The sequence below is a fragment of the Haliotis rubra genome, unplaced genomic scaffold (genome assembly GCF_003918875.1).
Source record: "Haliotis rubra isolate DU_JTF1 unplaced genomic scaffold, ASM391887v1 Scf783, whole genome shotgun sequence".
Classification (NCBI taxonomy): domain Eukaryota; kingdom Metazoa; phylum Mollusca; class Gastropoda; order Lepetellida; family Haliotidae; genus Haliotis; species Haliotis rubra.
The window spans coordinates 426702-446575 of record NW_025767505.1 but is presented as its reverse complement, the minus strand read 5'-3'; the positions used below and the strand labels follow the sequence as shown (position 1 = coordinate 446575).

At 39.1% G+C, this 19874-nt stretch overlaps 1 protein-coding gene across 1 annotated transcript; it reads left to right on the top strand.

Moving 5' to 3' along the window:
• Positions 1-5712: 5712 nt before the first annotated feature.
• LOC124260987 (fibrinogen-like protein 1) lies at positions 5713-15968 on the top strand. Its single transcript, XM_046695305.1, has 2 exons — positions 5713-5950; positions 15292-15968. Exons 1-2 carry the CDS (start codon positions 5713-5715, stop codon positions 15966-15968), a joined length of 915 nt encoding a protein of 304 aa, XP_046551261.1.
• Positions 15969-19874: the final 3906 nt, after the last annotated feature.

Here is a 19874-nt window from a genome sequence, read left to right as displayed (position 1 = left end):
GTTGAGAGTGAAAAGTAAGATGGTATTGTGGGTTGAGAGTGAAAAGTAAGATGGTATTGTGGGTTGAGAGTGAAAAGTAAGATGGTAATGTGGGTTGAGAGTGAAAAAGTAAGATGGTATTGTGGGTTGAGAGTGAAAAGTAAGATGGTATTGTGGGTTGAGAGTAAAAAGTAAGATGGTATTGTGGGTTGAGAGTGAAAAGTAAGATGGTATTGTGGGTTGAGAGTTAAAAGTAAGATGGTATTGTGGGTTGAGAGTGAAAAGTAAGATGGTATTGTGGGTTGAGAGTGAAAAGTAAGATGGTATTGTGGGTTGAGAGTGAAAAGTAAGATGGTATTGTGGGTTGAGAGAGTGAAAAAGCAAGATGGTATTGTGGGTTGAGAGTGAAAAGTAAGATGGTATATGTGGGTTGAGAGTGAAAAAGTAAGATGGTATTGTGGGGTTGAGAGTGAAAAAGTAAGATGGTATTGTGGGATTGAGAGTGAAAAGTAAGATGGTATTGTGGGTTGAGAGTGAAAAGTAAGATGGTATTGTGGGTTGAGAGTGAAAAATAAGATGGTATTGTGGGTTGAGAGTGAAAAGTAAGATGGTATTGTGGGTTGAGAGTGAAAAGTAAGATGATATTGTGGGTTGAGAGTGAAAAGTAAGATGGTATTGTGGGTTGAGAGTGAAAATTAAGATGGTATTGTTGGTTGAGAGTGAAAAGTAAGATGGTATTGTGGGTTGAGAGTGAAAAGTAAGATGGTATTGTGGGTTGAGAGTGAAAAAGTAAGAGATGTATTGTGTGGTTGAGAGTGAAAAGTAAGATGATATTGTGGGTTGAGAGTGAAAAGTAAGATGATAGTGTTGGTTGAGAAGTGAAAAGTAAGATGGTAATGTGTGTGGTTGAGAGTGAGAAAAGTAAGATGGTATTGTGGGTTGAGAGTGAAAAAGTAAGATGGTATTGTTGATTCAGAGTAAAATGTAAGATGGAGAGGTGAAAAGTGTTTATTGTTGAGTGAAAAGTAAGATGGTATTGTGGGTTGAGAGTGAAAAGTAAGATGGTATTGTGGGTTGAGAGTGAAAAAGTAAGATGGTATTGTGTGGGTTGAGAGTGAAAAGTAAGATGGTATTGTGGGTTGAGAGTGAAAAAGTAAGATGGTATTGTGTGTTGACAGTGAAAAGTGAAATGGTATTGTTGGTTGAGAGTGAAAAGTAAGATGGTATTGTGGGTTGAGAGTAAAATGTAAGATGGTCCTGTGGGTTGAGAGTGAAAAGTGAGATGGTATTGTGGGTTGAAAGTGAAAAATTTGATAGTATTGTTTATTCAGAGTAAAAAGTAAGATGGTATTATTGATTCAGAGTGAAAAGTAAGATATGGTATTGTGGGTTGAGAGTGAAAAGTAAGATGGTATTGTGGGTTGAGAGTGAAAAGTAAGATGGTATTGTGGGTTGAGAGTGAAAAATGAGATGGTATTGTGGGTTGAGAGTGAAAAGTAAGATGATATTGTGGGTTGAGAGTGAAAAGTAAGATATTATTGTGGGTTGAGAGTGAAAAGTAAGATAGTATTGTTTGTTGAGAGTGAAAAGTAAGATAGTATTGTGGGTTAAGAGTGAAAGGTAAGATGATATTGTGGTTGAAAATGAAAAGTAAGATATTATTGTGTGTTGAGAGTGAAAAGTAAGATGGTATTGTGGGTTGAGAGTGAAAAATGAGATGGTATTGTGGGTTGAGAGTGAAAAGTAAGATGATATTGTGGGTTGAGAGTGAAAAGTAAGACATTATTGTGTGTTGAGAGTGAAAAGTAAGATGGTATTGTGTGTTGAGAGTGAAAAGTAAGATGGTATTGTGGGTTGAGAGTGAAAAATGAGATGGTATTGTGGGTTGAGAGTGAAAAGTAAGATGATATTGTGGGTTGAGAGTGAAAAGTAAGATAGTATTGTGGTTGAGAGTGAAAAGTAAGATAGTATTGTTTGTTGACATTGAAAAGTAAGATAGTATTGTGGTTGAGAGTGAAAAGTAAGATAGTATTGTGGTTGAAAATGAAAAGTAAGCTGGTAATGTGGGTTGAGAGTGAAAAGTAAGATGGTATTATTGATTCAGAGTGAATAGAAAGATGGTTTTCTGGGTTGACAGTGAAAAGTATAATAGTATTGTGGGTTGAGAGTTAAAAGTAAGATGGCATTATGGGTTGAGAGTGAAAAGTAAGGTATTATTGTGGTTTGAGAGTGAAAAGTAGGATTGTATGGTGGGTTGAGAGTGAAAGGTAAGATAGTATTTTTTGTTGAGAGTGAAAAGTAAGATGGTATTATTGATTCAGAGTAAAAAGTGAGATTGTATTATTGATTCAGAGTGAAAAGAAAGATGGTCTTCTGGGTTGAGAGTGAGAAGTAAGATGGTATTGTGGGTTGAGAATGAAAAGTAAGATGATATTGTCGGTTGAGAATGAAAAGTAACATGGTATTGTGGGTTGAGTGTGAAAAGTAAGATGGTATTCGGTATTCAGATTGAAATACGTGATGGGACGCTGTGTTTAGCCGGAAACGTAAGATGGTAATGTGGATTCAGAGTATACATTGAGATGTTATTCTAGATTCAGATTGAAAAGATAGATTGTATTCTGAATTCAGAGTGAAAAGTAAGGTGGCATTCTGAATCCAGTGTGAAAGGTAAGACGGTATTCGGCATTTAGGACTGGGTAATAAGATTCAAACTGTCAAAAGAGTATTCTGGAATCTTGGGACGGTTGGTGTCCTTCGTAATTCGACGTGGACCACAACGGTCTGTCATGTGTATTTGATGCATACTCTATCGGCCTCATACTTCATGCACTCTTCGTTCTATAAATATCCCAGTTCGAGTTAACTGTCCATGCACGATATGTAAGGTGGACCTCAAACTCGAAGTTCGTCATAACAGATGTGCGTGTTTCACGAGTGCGTTAAACGCCTTGAACGGTATTTCATTTCTGTCAACTAATGCATGTCGTAGACGATTTTATCTTATGAGTAACCCAGAGTGTTTTTAATATATGAATAATGGAAATGGAAAAGAATGGTCGCTCAGTGACAAAAGATCAAATTGAAATACAAGCGGAGACTAGAACATTTTATAAAAAACGTTTTTCAAGTAAAGATTGTTGACAAATAAGATTAGAAGAATTATTCAACGAAGGTCAAATATCTGAATTTTCAGATGATGCAGCTTCAACCTTAAAAGGAAAATTAACTTATGATGAAACACTTTCGGCTCTAAAAAAATGAAAAATGATAAATGATAAAAGTCAAGGGCCCAGATGGCTTTTCGAGTGAATTTGTCAATTCTTTGTGGAATGATTTGAACAAATTCTTATAAACGCCTTGAAATATGCATACACAACCTGTGCGTTGTCTGTATCACAAAAACAGGGTCTCATTGCATGTCCCCCTAAGGGTAATAGAAGTAAAGAAATTCTGAAAAACTGGAGACAATACTACATATAATCTAGCCTCAGCAGTTATAGGAAACAGAATAAAGACAATATTACCTGTTATCGTTTATGAGGATCAAAAAGGTTTTGTTCCAGGAAGATATATAGAGGATGTTACAAGGCAAATCTTTTACATAATGGACTATACAGTAACATATATAATTCCAGGTTTGTTTCTACTCGTTGACTTCGAAAAAGCTTTCGATTCAGTTGACAGAACATTTATGCAAAATGTTGTAAAACGTTTTAATTGTGGACCAAATGTGCAAAATTGGATACACGTTCTGTTGAAAGATACTGAACCTAGCGTCCTAGCAAATGGATCGCGAGTGACTTCTTTAATATAGCCATGGGCTCTCGTCAGGGAGACCAAATATCACCTTATAATTGTATTTTATGTGCTGAGGTGTTAGCGCTATTACTCAGAAAAAGTATAAAGATCAAGGGAATACACGTAGGTAATATTCAAAGCCTTTTAGCCCAATTTGCAGATGATACTGCAGTGACCCTAGACGGATCTGAATCAAATGTTCTTTGAGATATTTGACACCAATGGGTAGAAATGTTGTCTTAAAATCCTTGCTACTGCCAAAGTTAAATCACTTATTCTCATCAATTCTCATAGCCCACCGGCTGATATGATACAAAAGTCTAAAAAAACGTGTTTTAATTTTGTGTTGCAAGGAAAATAAAGATCAGGTAAAGCGAAAAATCATGCTGGGGTAAAGATGGGGTTATCAGTGTACCTATTATAAACAATACTATAAATGCCCCAAATGTGTTGTTGATGAAGCAGCTTACATTCGAACATTCAAAATGTATCTCTATCGCAAATGAAAGCTTAGTTGATTCAAATAAATTATACTATGCAGATGCAGAATGAGTATGCAATAATATCATTCCTTATGTTTCAAATAAATTCTGGTGAGATGTATTAGTGGCATGACATCACTACCTAAAGAGGTGTTATGGAAATGTGAAAGAAATTTCAGATTTTTTTCTGCCAATCTTTATGGTTTAATTATAATATCAGGACAGCGGGAGAGTTCATTTATAACGAAAATATGGCAAAAAAAGGGAATATTTTTGTTTGTGATATTGTAGATCGGAATGGAAAATTCTTACAAAACGTTGACACTGAAAAAAATATGGAATTGTCAAAATAAACTGTGGATTCAGAGTATACATTGAGATGTTATTCTAGATTCAGAATGAAAAGAAAGATTTTAATTTCAATTCAGAGTGAAAAGTAAGGTGGCATTCTGAATCCAGTGTGAAAGGTAAGACGGTATTCGGCATTTAGGACTGGGTAATAAGATTTAGAGTGTCAAAAGAGTATTCTGGAATCAGGGGACAGTTGGTGCTCTTGGTAATTCGACGTGGTATATGGAATTGTCAAAATAAACTACCTCCACCTTGAAGGCATAAAAGTTCTGTTCTAGCATGTTGTAGATCTAAAGATGTACTTGATATGGGTAAGACTTGCTATCAGATTCAATATCCAACAATACCATTCAACATATTTTGTATTTATGGACAAAATCAAAAGAGTAAATCATTATATACTACTTTCATCAAAATGTCAAACCAGACCGACTGGGGTGGGGGTGATATCCTTAATAAACAATATTACAAGGAGGATTGGTCAAATATCTATTCAATGGCAAATAGATGCACAGTAAGTTTACAGTTTGATGGATTCACTTCAACATCACTCACAATATTCTAATGCCCAACCATGAGCTATAGTTGATGCAATACAACTACTCTCCGTTGTGCTCCTTCTGCGAATCTACTCCTGAAACAATTATACATTTACATTGTGAATGCCCTTATACTGTGAATGTATGGTGGGATGTATCCATCCAGTTTATTTCTTCAACTGATAAACATAACAATCCCTTGCTAAAAGACGAGTACATTGTACGATTACGGTTGTATCATAAACATATGTCTATGAATCGCTATCAAATAGTGATGATACCAAGTGTGTGTGAAAATGTGTGTGTATCCTGCCCCACCTGCAGCACTAGTCACAAACACACGCAAAGGCAAGTCATGTGTTCACCTGTATCAAAATCCACAGGATTTGCCCCACATGTATTTTTTTGTCACCAATGCGGAAGAATTAAAAATGTCCTGATAATATCTAAAATAAACCGACAAAAAAGTAGGACACTTAGATAACGAGTAATTGTTGAAACCCTTTTCAAACGACTCATTGGATAGTTTCACTTCAAATTGTTTAAATGTTCATTCCAGAATGGCGTGTGTACTGAAGATTAGGATTCTTCTCCTCGTCACCGTCCACGTTGCAAAGGCTGCAGACGTCTCCATGAAGGATTTCATCACATACCCAGGATGCACCAGTGGCATGGTCACAGAAAGTGTCTCCATAGCTACTATATCGACCAGTTCCGGTTTAGAATGCTCAGCCTTGTGTGCGCACAGAGATGACTGTCAATCTGTGAACATCTGTGAAGGGCCAGGATACAATACATGTGAGCTCTTGGACACCAGGAACGGCGGATGTGTCGGGCTGGTGAAGAGATCAGGCTGCATATATATGGAGAAACATGTTCAGGTAAAGTGAGTGAGTGAGTGGGTGGGTGAGTGAGTGGGTGAGTGAGTGGGTGGGGTGAGTGAGTGAGAGTGAGTGAGTGGTGGGTGAGCGGGTGAGTGGGTGGGTGAGTGAGTGGGTGATGGGTGAGTGAGTGAGTGGTGGGGTGAGTGAGTGGGTTTGGGTGAGTGAGTGAGTGGGTGGTTGGTTTGGGTGAGTGAGTGAGTGAGTGAGTGAGTGAGGTTTCACGCCGCTTCTAGAATCAGAAATGAGCTTCACACATTGTACCCATGTGGGGATTCGATCCCAGGCCTTTGGCGTGACAAGCGCACACATCAACCACTAGGCTACCTCACCTCCTCCGATCAGGTATAGAATCCTGCAGTAGCCAGTCACGTAGAATAGCCGGAAGAACAAGAAACAACGTCCCCATGACAAAGAGCGGATAATTTGAGTGAGCGAGTGAGTATGGTTTTACGACGTGCGCTCGACATAGTACTGCGTGTGCATGCTATACTATATCGTGCTATACTATATCGTGCGCGAACTTTGGTATTTTGTGTGCACGATGTACAATTATTTTTGTTTTCCTATTCAAGTCCCTTCAGCGCTTCCGTATATCACACTTCATTGTTTACACACAAACTATTTCATTTAAACGGGTATTTTGTGCACGTGTGTCGTTTAGTATTTTCAACACCATTCGTGATTATATGAATGATTGAGTATGTGCCGATTTTAGCAATACTCCAGGAATGTCACGGTGGGGGTAACAAGCAAAGGGCTTCACACATTGTACCCATCTTGTGCATCGAACCAGGACCTTCGGCGTGACGGGCGAACGCATTGACCACTAGGCTACCCATCCACCCCTTGTGAAGTATGACTGCAGACGTTGTGACCGCAAACGATTCTGAAGGACGACGCTGCTGTAAGACGTTGACGTTTTGGGATCAGTAGTGTGTAATACTACGATATGTAAAGCATTCATTCTCCCGACGAGGCATTCTGTGTATGAGTCTCGGTCCCTCTTTTGCATCGCGTGGTTTGTCCAAAGTGGTCGGCGGATTATCTCCGTTTTCAACGGTGGAAAGGTCTAGATTCATTGCTGTCCATGGCATTCTGTGGATGTTCAGCTGTTTGAGGTGACCACCGGCATTGTCGTCCTAAAAGACAAAAAATCAAACCACACACGGACAAGAAAGGTTGTCAGTTTGTTGGGCTGGGGTGTTGTTTAACGCTGCACTCAGCAATATTCCAGCTACATGGCGGCGGTCTGTGAAAAATCGAGTCTGGACAAAAATCCAAAGGAATTAAAACTAACCTTTATTTATTTTACAGGACCACAACCCATGTTATAACGGGGGTACCTGGATCTACGCCCAACCCTGTGTGTGTCTGCCTGGTTGGGCAGGCTACTATTGCCAGAGAATAGTCCGAGGTAACGTGTATACAGTAGATTACGTTTATAGCTGACACGCTTAAAGGTCACATGCAACCAAAAAATCAAACATAATTAAAACGCAATTATCACTTATTCATGACATATAATATACATTGCTGGTTATGAAAAAACATATAAACAAAATTATAAGTGTACAATCGCAAATCAAAAGTGCAATATTGTTGTACTTGGGTTTACTTCCCAAGAAACGAAGCAGCCGGGATACCGAACCCAGTCAGAGCGGGTGGGTGTGCACTCAAGTGTAACGGCTGGTTCATTTGCAGATGCCCTCACGGCTCATTGTGTGTGTATATATAGAGATGTTGGGTTTTGTAAATACATGCTCATTTTTTGTGTATAACATTTTACAATCAACAGACATCATAACATGTCATGTGTTCAAGTATCACACCTACCTGTCTGTGTAAATACATAATGTGACAGAGACCGAACTCGGGCCGTAAATCAATGCATTTTGTTTATGGTGTATAGCCTGATTGGTGTTAAGTTCAAATTGCATGTGGTCAGTGATAGCAGCTGTGTATTGAATATTGTCATTAGCAGCCGGGCAGGCAGACACACAAGTGTCAATAAAACAAGACATTGAGTTTTGTCTGTGACAACGACATATCTATATCACAGTTGGAAATTCTGTCAACGCTAAATAATGACATTGCTTTTAAGTATCGAACTGAGAAAGTGGCTCGGTAAGAAGAACTTGTGGTGAAATAGACAAATGAAATTATATAATCAGTTAATTTACTGTCATAACATAAAAAAAGCTCGCGCCTGTGAGATATCAACAAAACATTAGAAAAATAGCTCACACCAAAGCCTTCACCGAGTATTCACCGGACAACCCGCTCCCAAGCTGCGCAAACCTATTTCACTGCGCACGTGCTATGAGCGCAGCCCAGCTGTTGAAACCAGTTTTCCACCGAAAAGTCTGGGGAAAATTAGTGAAACGTTTGAACTCCGATTTCGCGCGGGTTTTTTCATCGCGTTATTTTTCAACTTTATAAGTTGAATTTGCATTTTTGAGGATTTGTTTCGGTAAGTCCATACCGAAAGGTATCAGAATCTGCAAAGTTGTGTTTTACGTTGCATGTGCCCTTTAAAACGAACAATCGGATGTAACGATCTGATTTGTTCCAGCCACTTTCTGTATATTTTAGTCGAGATGCGTATAACGAACAACGGTTATAGCGAACTACAATTAGTGTCAGTTCGGTAGATCCGTTGTTTATTTGTACGATAGTATAATGTTTTGTATAATTGACCATCTGGTGCCTCTGGAATCATTTATAAAATATTCTATTATCAACAAACAACATACTGTATCTATCTTTTTCGACTTTTCATGTAAAAGTGGGTTAAACACTGTCTGATTATTTCCACCAAGATCAGGGCGCCCCTCAAGGCGGCATCCTGTCTGTCACACGTTGTAGCATAAAAAGTAACAGCCTAACTAACGTTTTGAACAGTTGTGTTGATGGGTCTCTTTTCGTGGATGGTTTCAATATTTCATGGTAAGAATAGAAACGCAATAGAAACGCAGTTACAACTCAAACCACACAAAACACACAAAGATCCAAACCTATCTTTAGATGATACTCCCATCAAAGAAGTAAAAGAGGCCAAATTCTTGGGACTCATATTCGATCGTCAGTTGACATTCTTACCACACATAAAATATTTGAAAACAAAGTCCTTGAAGGCTCTTGACTTGATGAAAGTCGTTTCAAATACTGAGTGGGGAGGGAATCAGACTATCCTCATTCACTTGTACAGATCATTAATTCGCTCTAATTCGGCTTGATTTAATAAAATTAGATTCCATCCACCACCAAGGCCTCAGGCTCAGTCTCGGAGGTTTTAGGACATCTCCGGTAGACAGTCTATACGCGGAGGCTAACAAACCTCCTCTTGAAGAACGTCGCTTTAAACTTTCACTGCAGTATATCACGAAATTATATACGTTTAAATCAGTCCAATCCAACACACAATTGTGTTTTCAACCCTCACCATGAAAATCTGTTTCTTTACCTTCCAAGCCTGGTTCCACCACTTGGAATCAGAATTCAACCACACATATCTGCAGCTAATATTTATCTCAATATCAGAACACCTTACCAGCTTCTGCCTTCCCCACCCTGGCGGATGGTGAAGCCACAGGTGGATCTTTCCCTCACCAAACTAAAAAGTCCGAAACAAATCCTTTGGTATTCCAACAGGAATACAAGCAGTTACGTTCCAAGTATAACAGGGTCGGTGGGGTAGCGTAGTGGTTAAAGCGTTGGCTCGTCACGCCGAACACCCGGGTTCGAATCCCCACATGGGCACAATGTGTGAAGCCTATTTCTGGTGTCCCCTGCCGTGATATTGCTGGAATATTGCTAAAAGCGGCGTAAAACTAAACTCAGTCAGTCCAAGTATAACACCCATAGATCCATTTCTACGGATCCAAGGATGATGGCCAAGTTGCCAGTGCCACTGTCATAGGATCCAAGACTATCTCCTCCAGAATTCCCGACAATGGTTCCACTTTCACTGCTGAAACCAAAGCTATCTTCACGATAGTGACCTATATTAAACAGCAGAACCATTCCAAAAACTTCATCATTCTTACGGACTCTTTGTCTTGCCTTCAAACACTTCAAAATGTTACTTCAAGTCATCCTATCATCCAACACATTTTAGAACTTTACAACGAAGTTTCTACTGGCCAAAGTGACATCGCCATCTGCTGGTTACCGGGTCACGTAGGCATGGCAGGTACCACAAAAGCCGATGCTGCAGCTAAAGCAGCTCTTGACAAACCGTTATCCTCACTTCTGATCTCGAACAGTGATTTCAAAACCACTATCAAAAGTTATACTCAGGAAAACAGGTGGGACACCCAGGTAGGAAGAAGTAAACTTCACGAACTGAAACCAACAATCGGTTATACCTTCTTGTGTTGTCAGACAAGTCGTCATGACGTAATTTTACGACGATGTTGTATTGACCACAGTCGGTTTACTCATGACTATCTGCTGAAAACGGATGGAGATGGACCTCCTATGTGTGTCTCTTGCGATGAAGTGTTTAGAAATCAAGCATATTCTGCTTGATTGTGTGGACTTCTCAACTGCGTGGGACATTATGAAGCAAGGAATCTCAAAGATCTATTTTCACTAGTCAACGGGCATCTCATTTTGAACTACTGAAGGGAAATTGATCTGTATCGTAAATTGTAACTATATAATAGGGGTGGGTATTGCAAGGAATTTTCATATTGCGATAAATTGCGATGCGAAAGCATGTATTGCGAGTTTGTATTGCAATATATTGCAAGAAGTTTTCTTTAACAAAACATACGTATAATCGGGTTAATGCTTGATTTATAAAGTAAATACACAACAAAATCACAATGCTTTATTAGGCGTTAATAAAAACTTTTAATCATGACAAAATAAAAATGTAAATAATGTTTGGCACAAATGAAACAAGGAAAGGAACAATTTAAAAAGCCGGAAATATCCGAAGATTTCCGAGTGTTACGAAGTTTTCCGAATGCATGTCAAAATACCGGTTTTCGATCAGCCTATCGCAATACGTACCGTTTTCATGTCTGAAATGGTAAATCGGTTATATTGCACAGCCCTACTATATAATGTGAATGACGGATTGCTTATTTTTGAATTTGGTGCTATATGTTTTCAAGAAACTCTTTTGGACTTTGTGCTTAAAATGTGTATGAATGCAGACTTGGTCTCGTCGCTATAAGGCTGGAATAATGCCGATGTGACGTAAAACTCAACTCAACTTGTATAATAGATGGTGTGGTCGATGAAAAAATACCCAAATCCGATACTCCTTGTATGATATGCAAATGGGGTTATATAGCATTAACGGCTTATATAATTATAACGTCGGTGGTAGCAACACGCGACTAGGACTCACTTTGTTGAAATGAATATTGAAATGAAATGCCTGAACTGAGTTAGAGATAACTTCAACCAATCTGGATTTGTAAATACCTTCTCCTCTTACTTCTATACCATCATTCCTACTCCGATCTCTCGGTATATCCCTACCTTTCTACATTTCTATATTGTCCGTCTTGCTCTCACCTCTGGGTATATCCCTACCTTTCTACATTTCTATACAGTCTGTCTTGCTCTCACCTCTGGGTATATCCCTACCTTTCTACATTTCTATACAGTCTGTCTTGCTCTCACCTCTGGGTATATCCCTACCTTTCTACATTTCTATACAGTCTGTCTTGCTCTCACCTCTGGGTATATCCCTACCTTTCTACATTTCTATACAGTCTGTCTTACTCTCATCTCTGGGTATATCCCGACCTTTCTTCAATATCTATATAGTCCGTCTTATTCTCATCTCTGGGTATATCCCGTCTTTCTTCAATTTCTATATTGTCCGTCTTGCTCTCATCTCTGGGTATATCCTGTCTTTCTTCAATTTCTATATTGTCCGTCTTACTCTCATCTCTGGGAATATCCCGTCTTTCTTCAATTTCTATATTGTCCGTCTTACTCTCATCTCTGGGAATATCCCGTCTTTCTTTCTATATTGTCCATCTCTGGGAATATCCTGTCTTTCTTCAATTTCTATATTGTCCGTCTTACTCTCATCTCTGGGAATATCCTGTCTTTCTTCAATTTCTATATTGTCCGTCTTGCTCTCATCTCTGGGTATATCCGTCTTTCTTCTCACTTTCTATATTGTCCGTCTTGCTCTCATCTCTGGGAATATCCGTCTTTCTTCAATTTCTATATTGTCCGTCTTACTCTCATCTCTGGGAATATCCGTCTTTCTTCATCTCTTTGTCCGTCTAATATCATCTCTGTCTTTCTTCCATTTCTATATTGTCCGTCTTACTCTCATCTCTGGGAATATCCTGTCTTTCTTCCATTTCTATATTGTCCGTCTTGCTCTCATCTCTGGGTATATCCTGTCTTTCTTCAATTTCTATATTGTCCGTCTTACTCTCATCTCTGGGAATATCCCGTCTTTCTTCAATTTCTATATTGTCCGTCTTACTCTCATCTCTGGGAATATCCCGTCTTTCTTCCATTTCTATATTGTCCGTCTTACTCTCATCTCTGGGAATATCCTGTCTTTCTTCCATTTCTATATTGTCCGTCTTGCTCTCATCTCTGGGTATCTCTGGGAATATCCGTCTTTCTTCACTTCTATATATTGTCCGTCTTGCTCTCATCTCTGGGAATATCCCGTCTTTCTTCAATTTCTATATTGTCCGTCTTACTCTCATCTCTGGGAATATCCCGTCTTTCTTCCATTTCTATATTGTCCGTCTTACTCTCATCTCTGGGAATATCCTGTCTTTCTTCAATTTCTATATTGTCCGTCTTGCTCTCATCTCTGGGAATATCCTGTCTTTCTTCCATTTCTATATTGTCCGTCTTGCTCTCATCTCTGGGAATATCCTGTCTTTCTTCAATTTCTATATTGTCCGTCTTACTCTCATCTCTGGGAATATCCCGTCTTTCTTCAATTTCTATATTGTCTGTCTTGCTCTCATCTCTGGGTATATCCGTCTTTCTTCAATTTCTATATTGTCCGTCTTACTCTCATCTCTGGGAATATCCTGTCTTTCTTCAATTTCTATATTGTCCGTCTTACTCTCATCTCTGGGAATATCCTGTCTTTCTTCAATTTCTATATTGTCCGTCTTACTCTCATCTCTGGGAATATCCTGTCTTTCTTCAATTTCTATATTGTCCGTCTTACTCTCATCTCTGGGAATATCCCGTCTTTCCTCAATTTCTATATTGTCCGTCTTGCTCTCATCTCTGGGTATATCCCGTCTTTCTTCAATTTCTATATTGTCCGTCTTGTCTCTTGCTCTCATCTCTGGGAATATCCGTCTTTCTTCCAATTCTATATTGTCCGTCTTGCTCTCATCTCTGGGAATATCCGTCTTTCTTCAATTTCTATATTGTCCGTCTTGCTCTCTCATCTCTGGGAATATCCTGTCTTTCTTCTTCCATTTCTATATTGTCCGTCTTCTCTCATCTCTGGGAATATCCTGTCTTTCTTCCATTTCTATATTGTCCGTCTTGCTCTCATCTCTGGGTATATCCGTCTTTCTTCAATTTCTATATTGTCCGTCTTGCTCTCATCTCTGGGAATATCCGTCTTTCTTCCATTTCTATATTGTCCGTCTTGCTCTCATCTCTGGGTATATCCCGTCTTTCCTCAATTTCTATATTGACCGTCTTGCTCTCATCTCTGGGAATATCCGTCTTTCTTCCATTTCTATATTGTCCGTCTTGCTCTCATCTCTGGGAATATCCTGTCTTTCTTCCATTTCTATATTGTCCGTCTTGCTCTCATCTCTGGGAATATCCTGTCTTTCTTCCATTTCTATATTGTCCGTCTTGCTCTCATCTCTGGGAATATCCTGTCTTTCTTCCATTTCTATATTGTCCGTCTTATTGTCTCATCTCTCTCTGGGAATATCCTGTCTTTCTTCCATTTCTATATTGTCCGTCTTGCTCTCATCTCTGGGTCTTTCCTCAATTTCTATATTGATATCCTGTCTTATCCTGTCTTTCTTCATTTCTATATTGTCCGTCTTGCTCATCATCTCTGGGAATATCCTGCTCTTTCTTCCATCAATCTATATTGTCCGTCTTGCTCTCATCTCTGGGAATATCCTGTCTTTCTTCCATTTCTATATTGTCCGTCTTGTCCATCTTGGGAATATCTTTCTTCCATTTCTATGTTGTCCGTCTCTGGGAATATCCTGTCTTTCTTCCATTTCTATATTGTCCGTCTTGCTCTCATCTCTGGGAATATCCTGTCTTTCTTCTATATTTCTATATTGTCCGTCTTGCTCTCATCTCTGGGAATATCCGTCTTTCTTCCATTTTCTATATTGTCCGTCTTGCTCTCATCTCTGGGTATATCCGTCTTTCTTCCATTTCTATATTGTCCGTCTTGCTCTCATCTCTGGGAATATCCTGTCTTTCTTCCATTTCTATATTGTCCGTCTTGCTCTCATCTCTGGGAATATCCTGTCTTTCTTCCATTTCTATATTGTCCGTCTTGCTCTCATCTCTGGGAATATCCGTCTTTCTTCCATTTCTATATTGTCCGTCTTGCTCTCATCTCTGGGAATATCCTGTCTTTCTTCCATTTCTATATTGTCCGTCTTGCTCTCATCTCTGGGAATATCCTCCCTTTCTTCCATTTCTATATTGTCCGTCTTGCTCTCATCTCTGGGAATATCCTGTCTTTCTTCCATTTCTATATTGTCCGTCTTGCTCTCATCTCTGGGATATATCCGTCTTTCTTCCATTTCTATATTGTCCGTCTTGCTCTCATCTCTGGGAATATCCTGTCTTTCTTCCATTTCTATATTGTCCGTCTTGCTCTCATCTCTGGGAATATCCTGTCTTTCTTCCATTTCTATATTGTCCGTCTTGCTCTCATCTCTGGGTATATCCTGTCTTTCTTCCATTTCTATATTGTCCGTCTTGCTCTCACCTCTGGGTATATACCGTCTTTCTTCATTTTCTATACGGTATGTCTTGCTGGATTGGCTGTTGCAGACAGTTGTTTTGGTAAACAACAAACAAACACACAAAGCAGTGTATGGACTTAACCTAACTTATGTACATCCAGGCCCCAGTTTACCAAATTGATTTTAGCGTAACGGTTTCCGAAATTCCAATACTCTCACTTACAACATCTAACGATAGTTTTCAACAACAACTTTTCTCTTTGGAATGAGGGCCTGTATACAGGGCCCTTGTTCAATGACGTTCACTACGACCACGTGACTGCTTTCCTATAATTTCCAGATTGCAGTGAGGGGAAGAACTCTGGTCAAACTGGATACAGGATGTCCCAAATCCAACCAATCAAATGTCCGCACGCCTTTGAAGCTTTCTGCAGCTTCGAATATGGGGGCACGTACTTCTTGAGGAGGAACCATCCCTTAAGTGACGTCAGCGTCTGTGAAGGAAACATCCTTGAGCCAAACATGGACTGGGACGGTTTCAACTCGAAGTTCGGGGACCCCCGTTGCGACTTTCTCCTTGGTCTTCAACAGCTGTGGTACATCTTACGTCAAGGCGTTTACAACCTGCACGTCTATCTCGAATACTATGAACACCCAACAGACCTGGAGCCCATAATAGCTAATGTTTATTATTTGCACTTCCGGATAGGCTCTGACTTAGAGGGCTACCCCATCCAGTACAGCTCCTACAAGACTTACAATAATGCAGAGGACGGTCTCATGTTGGGGGTCGACACTCCCACCAAGTTCTGCACTCGTGACCGGGATTGTGGAACTTGTGCTCAGGACAGAGGAGTCGGGTGGTGGTACACGCCTAACTGTACTAACTTTCCCCTGACCGCGAGGAACGGAACAGTTGTATGGCCAATCAACGGAAAGGTCAGGACGCTGTATTTATTGTCGATGCTGATCACGCCTCCCAATTACTATTGGGAGAGCAGGGGCGTCGATGTATGATGCCAACAGCAGATTATACACTTGAAAAAATATATTGATGTTTTGATTTTTTAATCAATATTACTAGAAGTTATTATTTGAAGTTACCAACTTTGGTATGGTGATGGCAAACCCGGAAACAGAATCGGGATTCGAACTCACGATCGTAAGTTTCTGGCGTGTCTAAGGGAGGTATCCATGGAACTATGTTCACCAAGGTGAGGTGCCCAAACTGATTGCATGTCATGGTACCCCGTGGATCGTTCCTCAAAATATCAATCACTGTATTATCTGGTTTAGACTGCGTTTTCTAATAATGTCTCAGTTTTCTAACGTTTTCTTACGATGCATCTGTTTTTTCACGTTTTCTCATCATGTGTCTGTTTTCTCACGTTTTCAAATTATGTATCTGTTTTCTCACGTTTTCATAAAGTTTGACTGTTTTTTTTCACGTTTTCTCACCATGTGTCTGTTTTCTGAAGGTTTGTTACCATGTGTCTACTTTTCACGATTTTTAGCCATGTATTTGTTTTCTCAGGTTTTCTAACCATGTATCTGTTATGTCACGTTTTAATATCATGTGTCTGTATTTTCACGGTGTATCTGTTTTCTCACTTTTTCTAACAGGGTGTTTATTTTTCATGCTTTCTAATCATTCGTCTGTTTTCTCACGTTTTCTAAGCATGTGCCTTTTTTCTCACGTTTTCATAAAGTTTGTCTGTTCTCAAGTCTTCTCACCATGCGTCTGTTTTCTCAAGTTTTCTAACCATGTGTCTACTTATTGCGTTTTCATATCATGCATCTGTTTTCTCAAGTTTTCAAACCCTGTGCCTATTTTTCACGTTTTCAAACCATGAGTCTATTTTTCTTTTCATGGTTTCGCACGGTGTCTTTTTAGTCATGTTTTCTAACCGTGTCTATTTTTCATGCTTTCTAACCATGCATCTGTTTTCTCACTTTTTCTAACCATGCATCTGTTTTCTCACTTTTTCTAACCATGCATCTGTTTTCTCACCATGTATCTGTTTTCTCACGTTTTCTGACCGAATGGCTATTTTCACGTTTCTAACCATGCGTCTGTTTTCTAACCATGGGTCTGTGTTTTTCACGTATTCTAACCATGTGCCTGTTTTCTCACTATGTATCTGTTTTCTAATCATGTACTTGTTTTCTCAGGTTTTCTAACCATGTATGTCTTCTCACTTTTTCTCCCCATGTATCTGTTTTCTCACGTCTTCTGACCGAATGGCTATTTTCACGTTTCTAACCATGCGTCTGTTTTCTAACCATGCGTCTGTGTTTTTCACGTATTCTAACCATGTGCCTGTTTTCTCACTATGTATCTGTTTTCTAATCATGTACTTGTTTTCTCAGGTTTTCTAACCATGTATGTTTTCTCACTTTTTCTCCCCATGTATCTGTTTTCTCACGTCTTCTGACCGAATGGCTATTTTCACGTTTTCTAACCATGTGTCAGTTTTCTCACTTTTTCTCCCCATGTATCTGTTTTCTCAAGTTTTCTACCCATACATCCGTTTTCTCCCTTTTTCTCCCCATGCATCGGTTTTCTAACCATGTGCATGTTTTCTCACTATGAACACGTTTTCTAATCATGTACCTTTTTCTCCCGTTTTGTCACCAAGTATCTGTTTTCTCACCGAGTATCCGTTTTCTCAACATATGCCCGTTTTCTCAAGTTTTCAAATCATGTGTTGGTTTTTAACCATGTATCTGTTCTCTCGGGTTTCTACCCATGTGTGTCTATTTTTCACGTTTTCTAACCATGTATCTACTTTTCACGTTTTCTTACCATGTGTCTATTTTCCACGTTTTCTAATCATGTATCAGTTTCCTCATGTCTCCAGCCATGTTTTCCCTGGGCTGGAGAGTTTCCTCCATTTTCGAACTCAACATTCTTTGTTTAAGAGTGTCTTTTGACTCCCGTTACCAAATAAAGTGTCTTCATTTTGTTTCCATCTCAAATATAAGCTGATGTCAGAGAGTAATCGGTCTTGATTATCGGAACAGATTCTGGTTTGATATTAAACATTCAGATTGATACTAAACATTCATACAGTGTGTGCTTTCTTTCAACCAATGTTTATTCAGTTTTCCCCAAACCAATCACACAATACCCTTTTTGAAAAGGTTGTTGCTCAACTACTGCAAAAAAAATAAACGAAGACAAAAAAAAAATCCCCCCCAAAAAATAAAACAATAAACAAGTTCATTTCTTTTGTTTTAATTATATACATATAATTTGTATGCTTTAACAAAACAGATTTTTTTAACAAAGATATTAGGATGTTGAAAGCTTAAATAAATATGTTTTGTATCCATAATGTGAACATTTTTTGTGAAACTGTAGCATTAGTTCACAGAACAAGGGAAGATATTTTTACATTTCTCAGATGAATGGGAACATCATTTTGTCGCAGGCATTATTTTCAGCATATATTTTGTTTAAATACCTATCTCCCTGCTCATCTATTATACTCTGAGAGAATCTTCTTCAAACTATCACACAAATATTCACATAATGATCAATCTATAATAAATCACATCCTGCTTATGGACAATTAAGCATTAAAGAAATTAAACTGTTTTGGCTACCTTGAGATAATTATTTAAATTGAATAATGACCCGGTACTTATATGTCTAAGATAAATCTGCTTGTCTGATATTCCGGTGAGTTGTCCCAAAAATGTAGTTAGCATTGTTATCCAAAGAACTAGTATGAAATGATAAGATGGATTCAACACCTAGTGTCCGTCATGCTGATAATGACTTTAGAGAAACACATGACAATAAGTATGACTGACCGTATGTCACCATCAGTGTGACAGACTGTATGGCACCATCAGTATGACTCACCTTACATCAACATCAGTATGACTGACTGTACATCACCATCAGTATGACTGACTGTACATCACCATCAGTATGACTGTACATCACAATCAGTATGACTGACTTTACATCATCAGTATGACTGACTTTACATCATCAGTATGACTGACTCATCATCAGTATGACTGACTGTACGTCACCATCAGTACTGACTGACTGTACACCATCAGTATGACTGACTGTACATCGCCATCAGTATGACTGTACATCACCATCAGTATGACTGACTGTACATCACCATCAGTATGACTGACTGTACATCACCATCAGTATGACTGACTGTACATCACCATCAGTATGACTGACTGTACGTCACCATCAGTATGACTGACTGTACGTCACCATCAGTATGACTGTACATCACAATCAGTATGACTGACTTTACATCATCAGTATGACTGACTGTACATCACCATCAGTATGACTGTACGTCACCATCAGTATGACTGACTGTACATCACCATCAGTATGACTGTACATCACCATCAGTATGACTGACTGTACATCACCATCAGTATGACTGTACGTCACCATCAGTATGACTGACTGTACGTCACCATCAGTATGACTGACTGTATGTCACCATCAGTATGACTGACTGTACATCACCATCAGTATGACTGACTGTACATCACCATCAGTATGACTGACTGTACATCACCATCAGTATGACTGACTGTACATCACCATCAGTATGACTGACTGTACATCACCATCAGTATGACTGACTGTATGTCACCATCAGTATGACTGACTGTACATCACCATCAGTATGACTGTACTGTACATCACCATCAGTATGACTGACCATCAGCATGACCGACCGCATCACCATCAGTATGACTGACTGTATGTCACCATCAATATGACTGACTGTACGTCACCATCAGTATGACTGACTGTACGTCACCATCAGTATGACTGACTGTATGACACTGTACGTCAATCAGTATGACTGACTGTACATCACCATCAGTATGACTGACTGTACATCACCATCAGTATGACTGACTGTA

What these genes read in the sequence shown, in the direction of transcription:
- LOC124260987 (XM_046695305.1), top strand. Translation starts at nt 5,713, where the DNA reads ATGGCGTGTGTACTGAAGATTAGGATTCTTCTCCTCGTCACCGTCCAC. An exon ending in AGGGCCAGGATACAATACAT is followed by an intron (nt 5,951 to 15,291) that starts GTGAGCTCTTGG and finishes TATAATTTCCAG; the next exon opens with ATTGCAGTGAGGGGAAGAAC.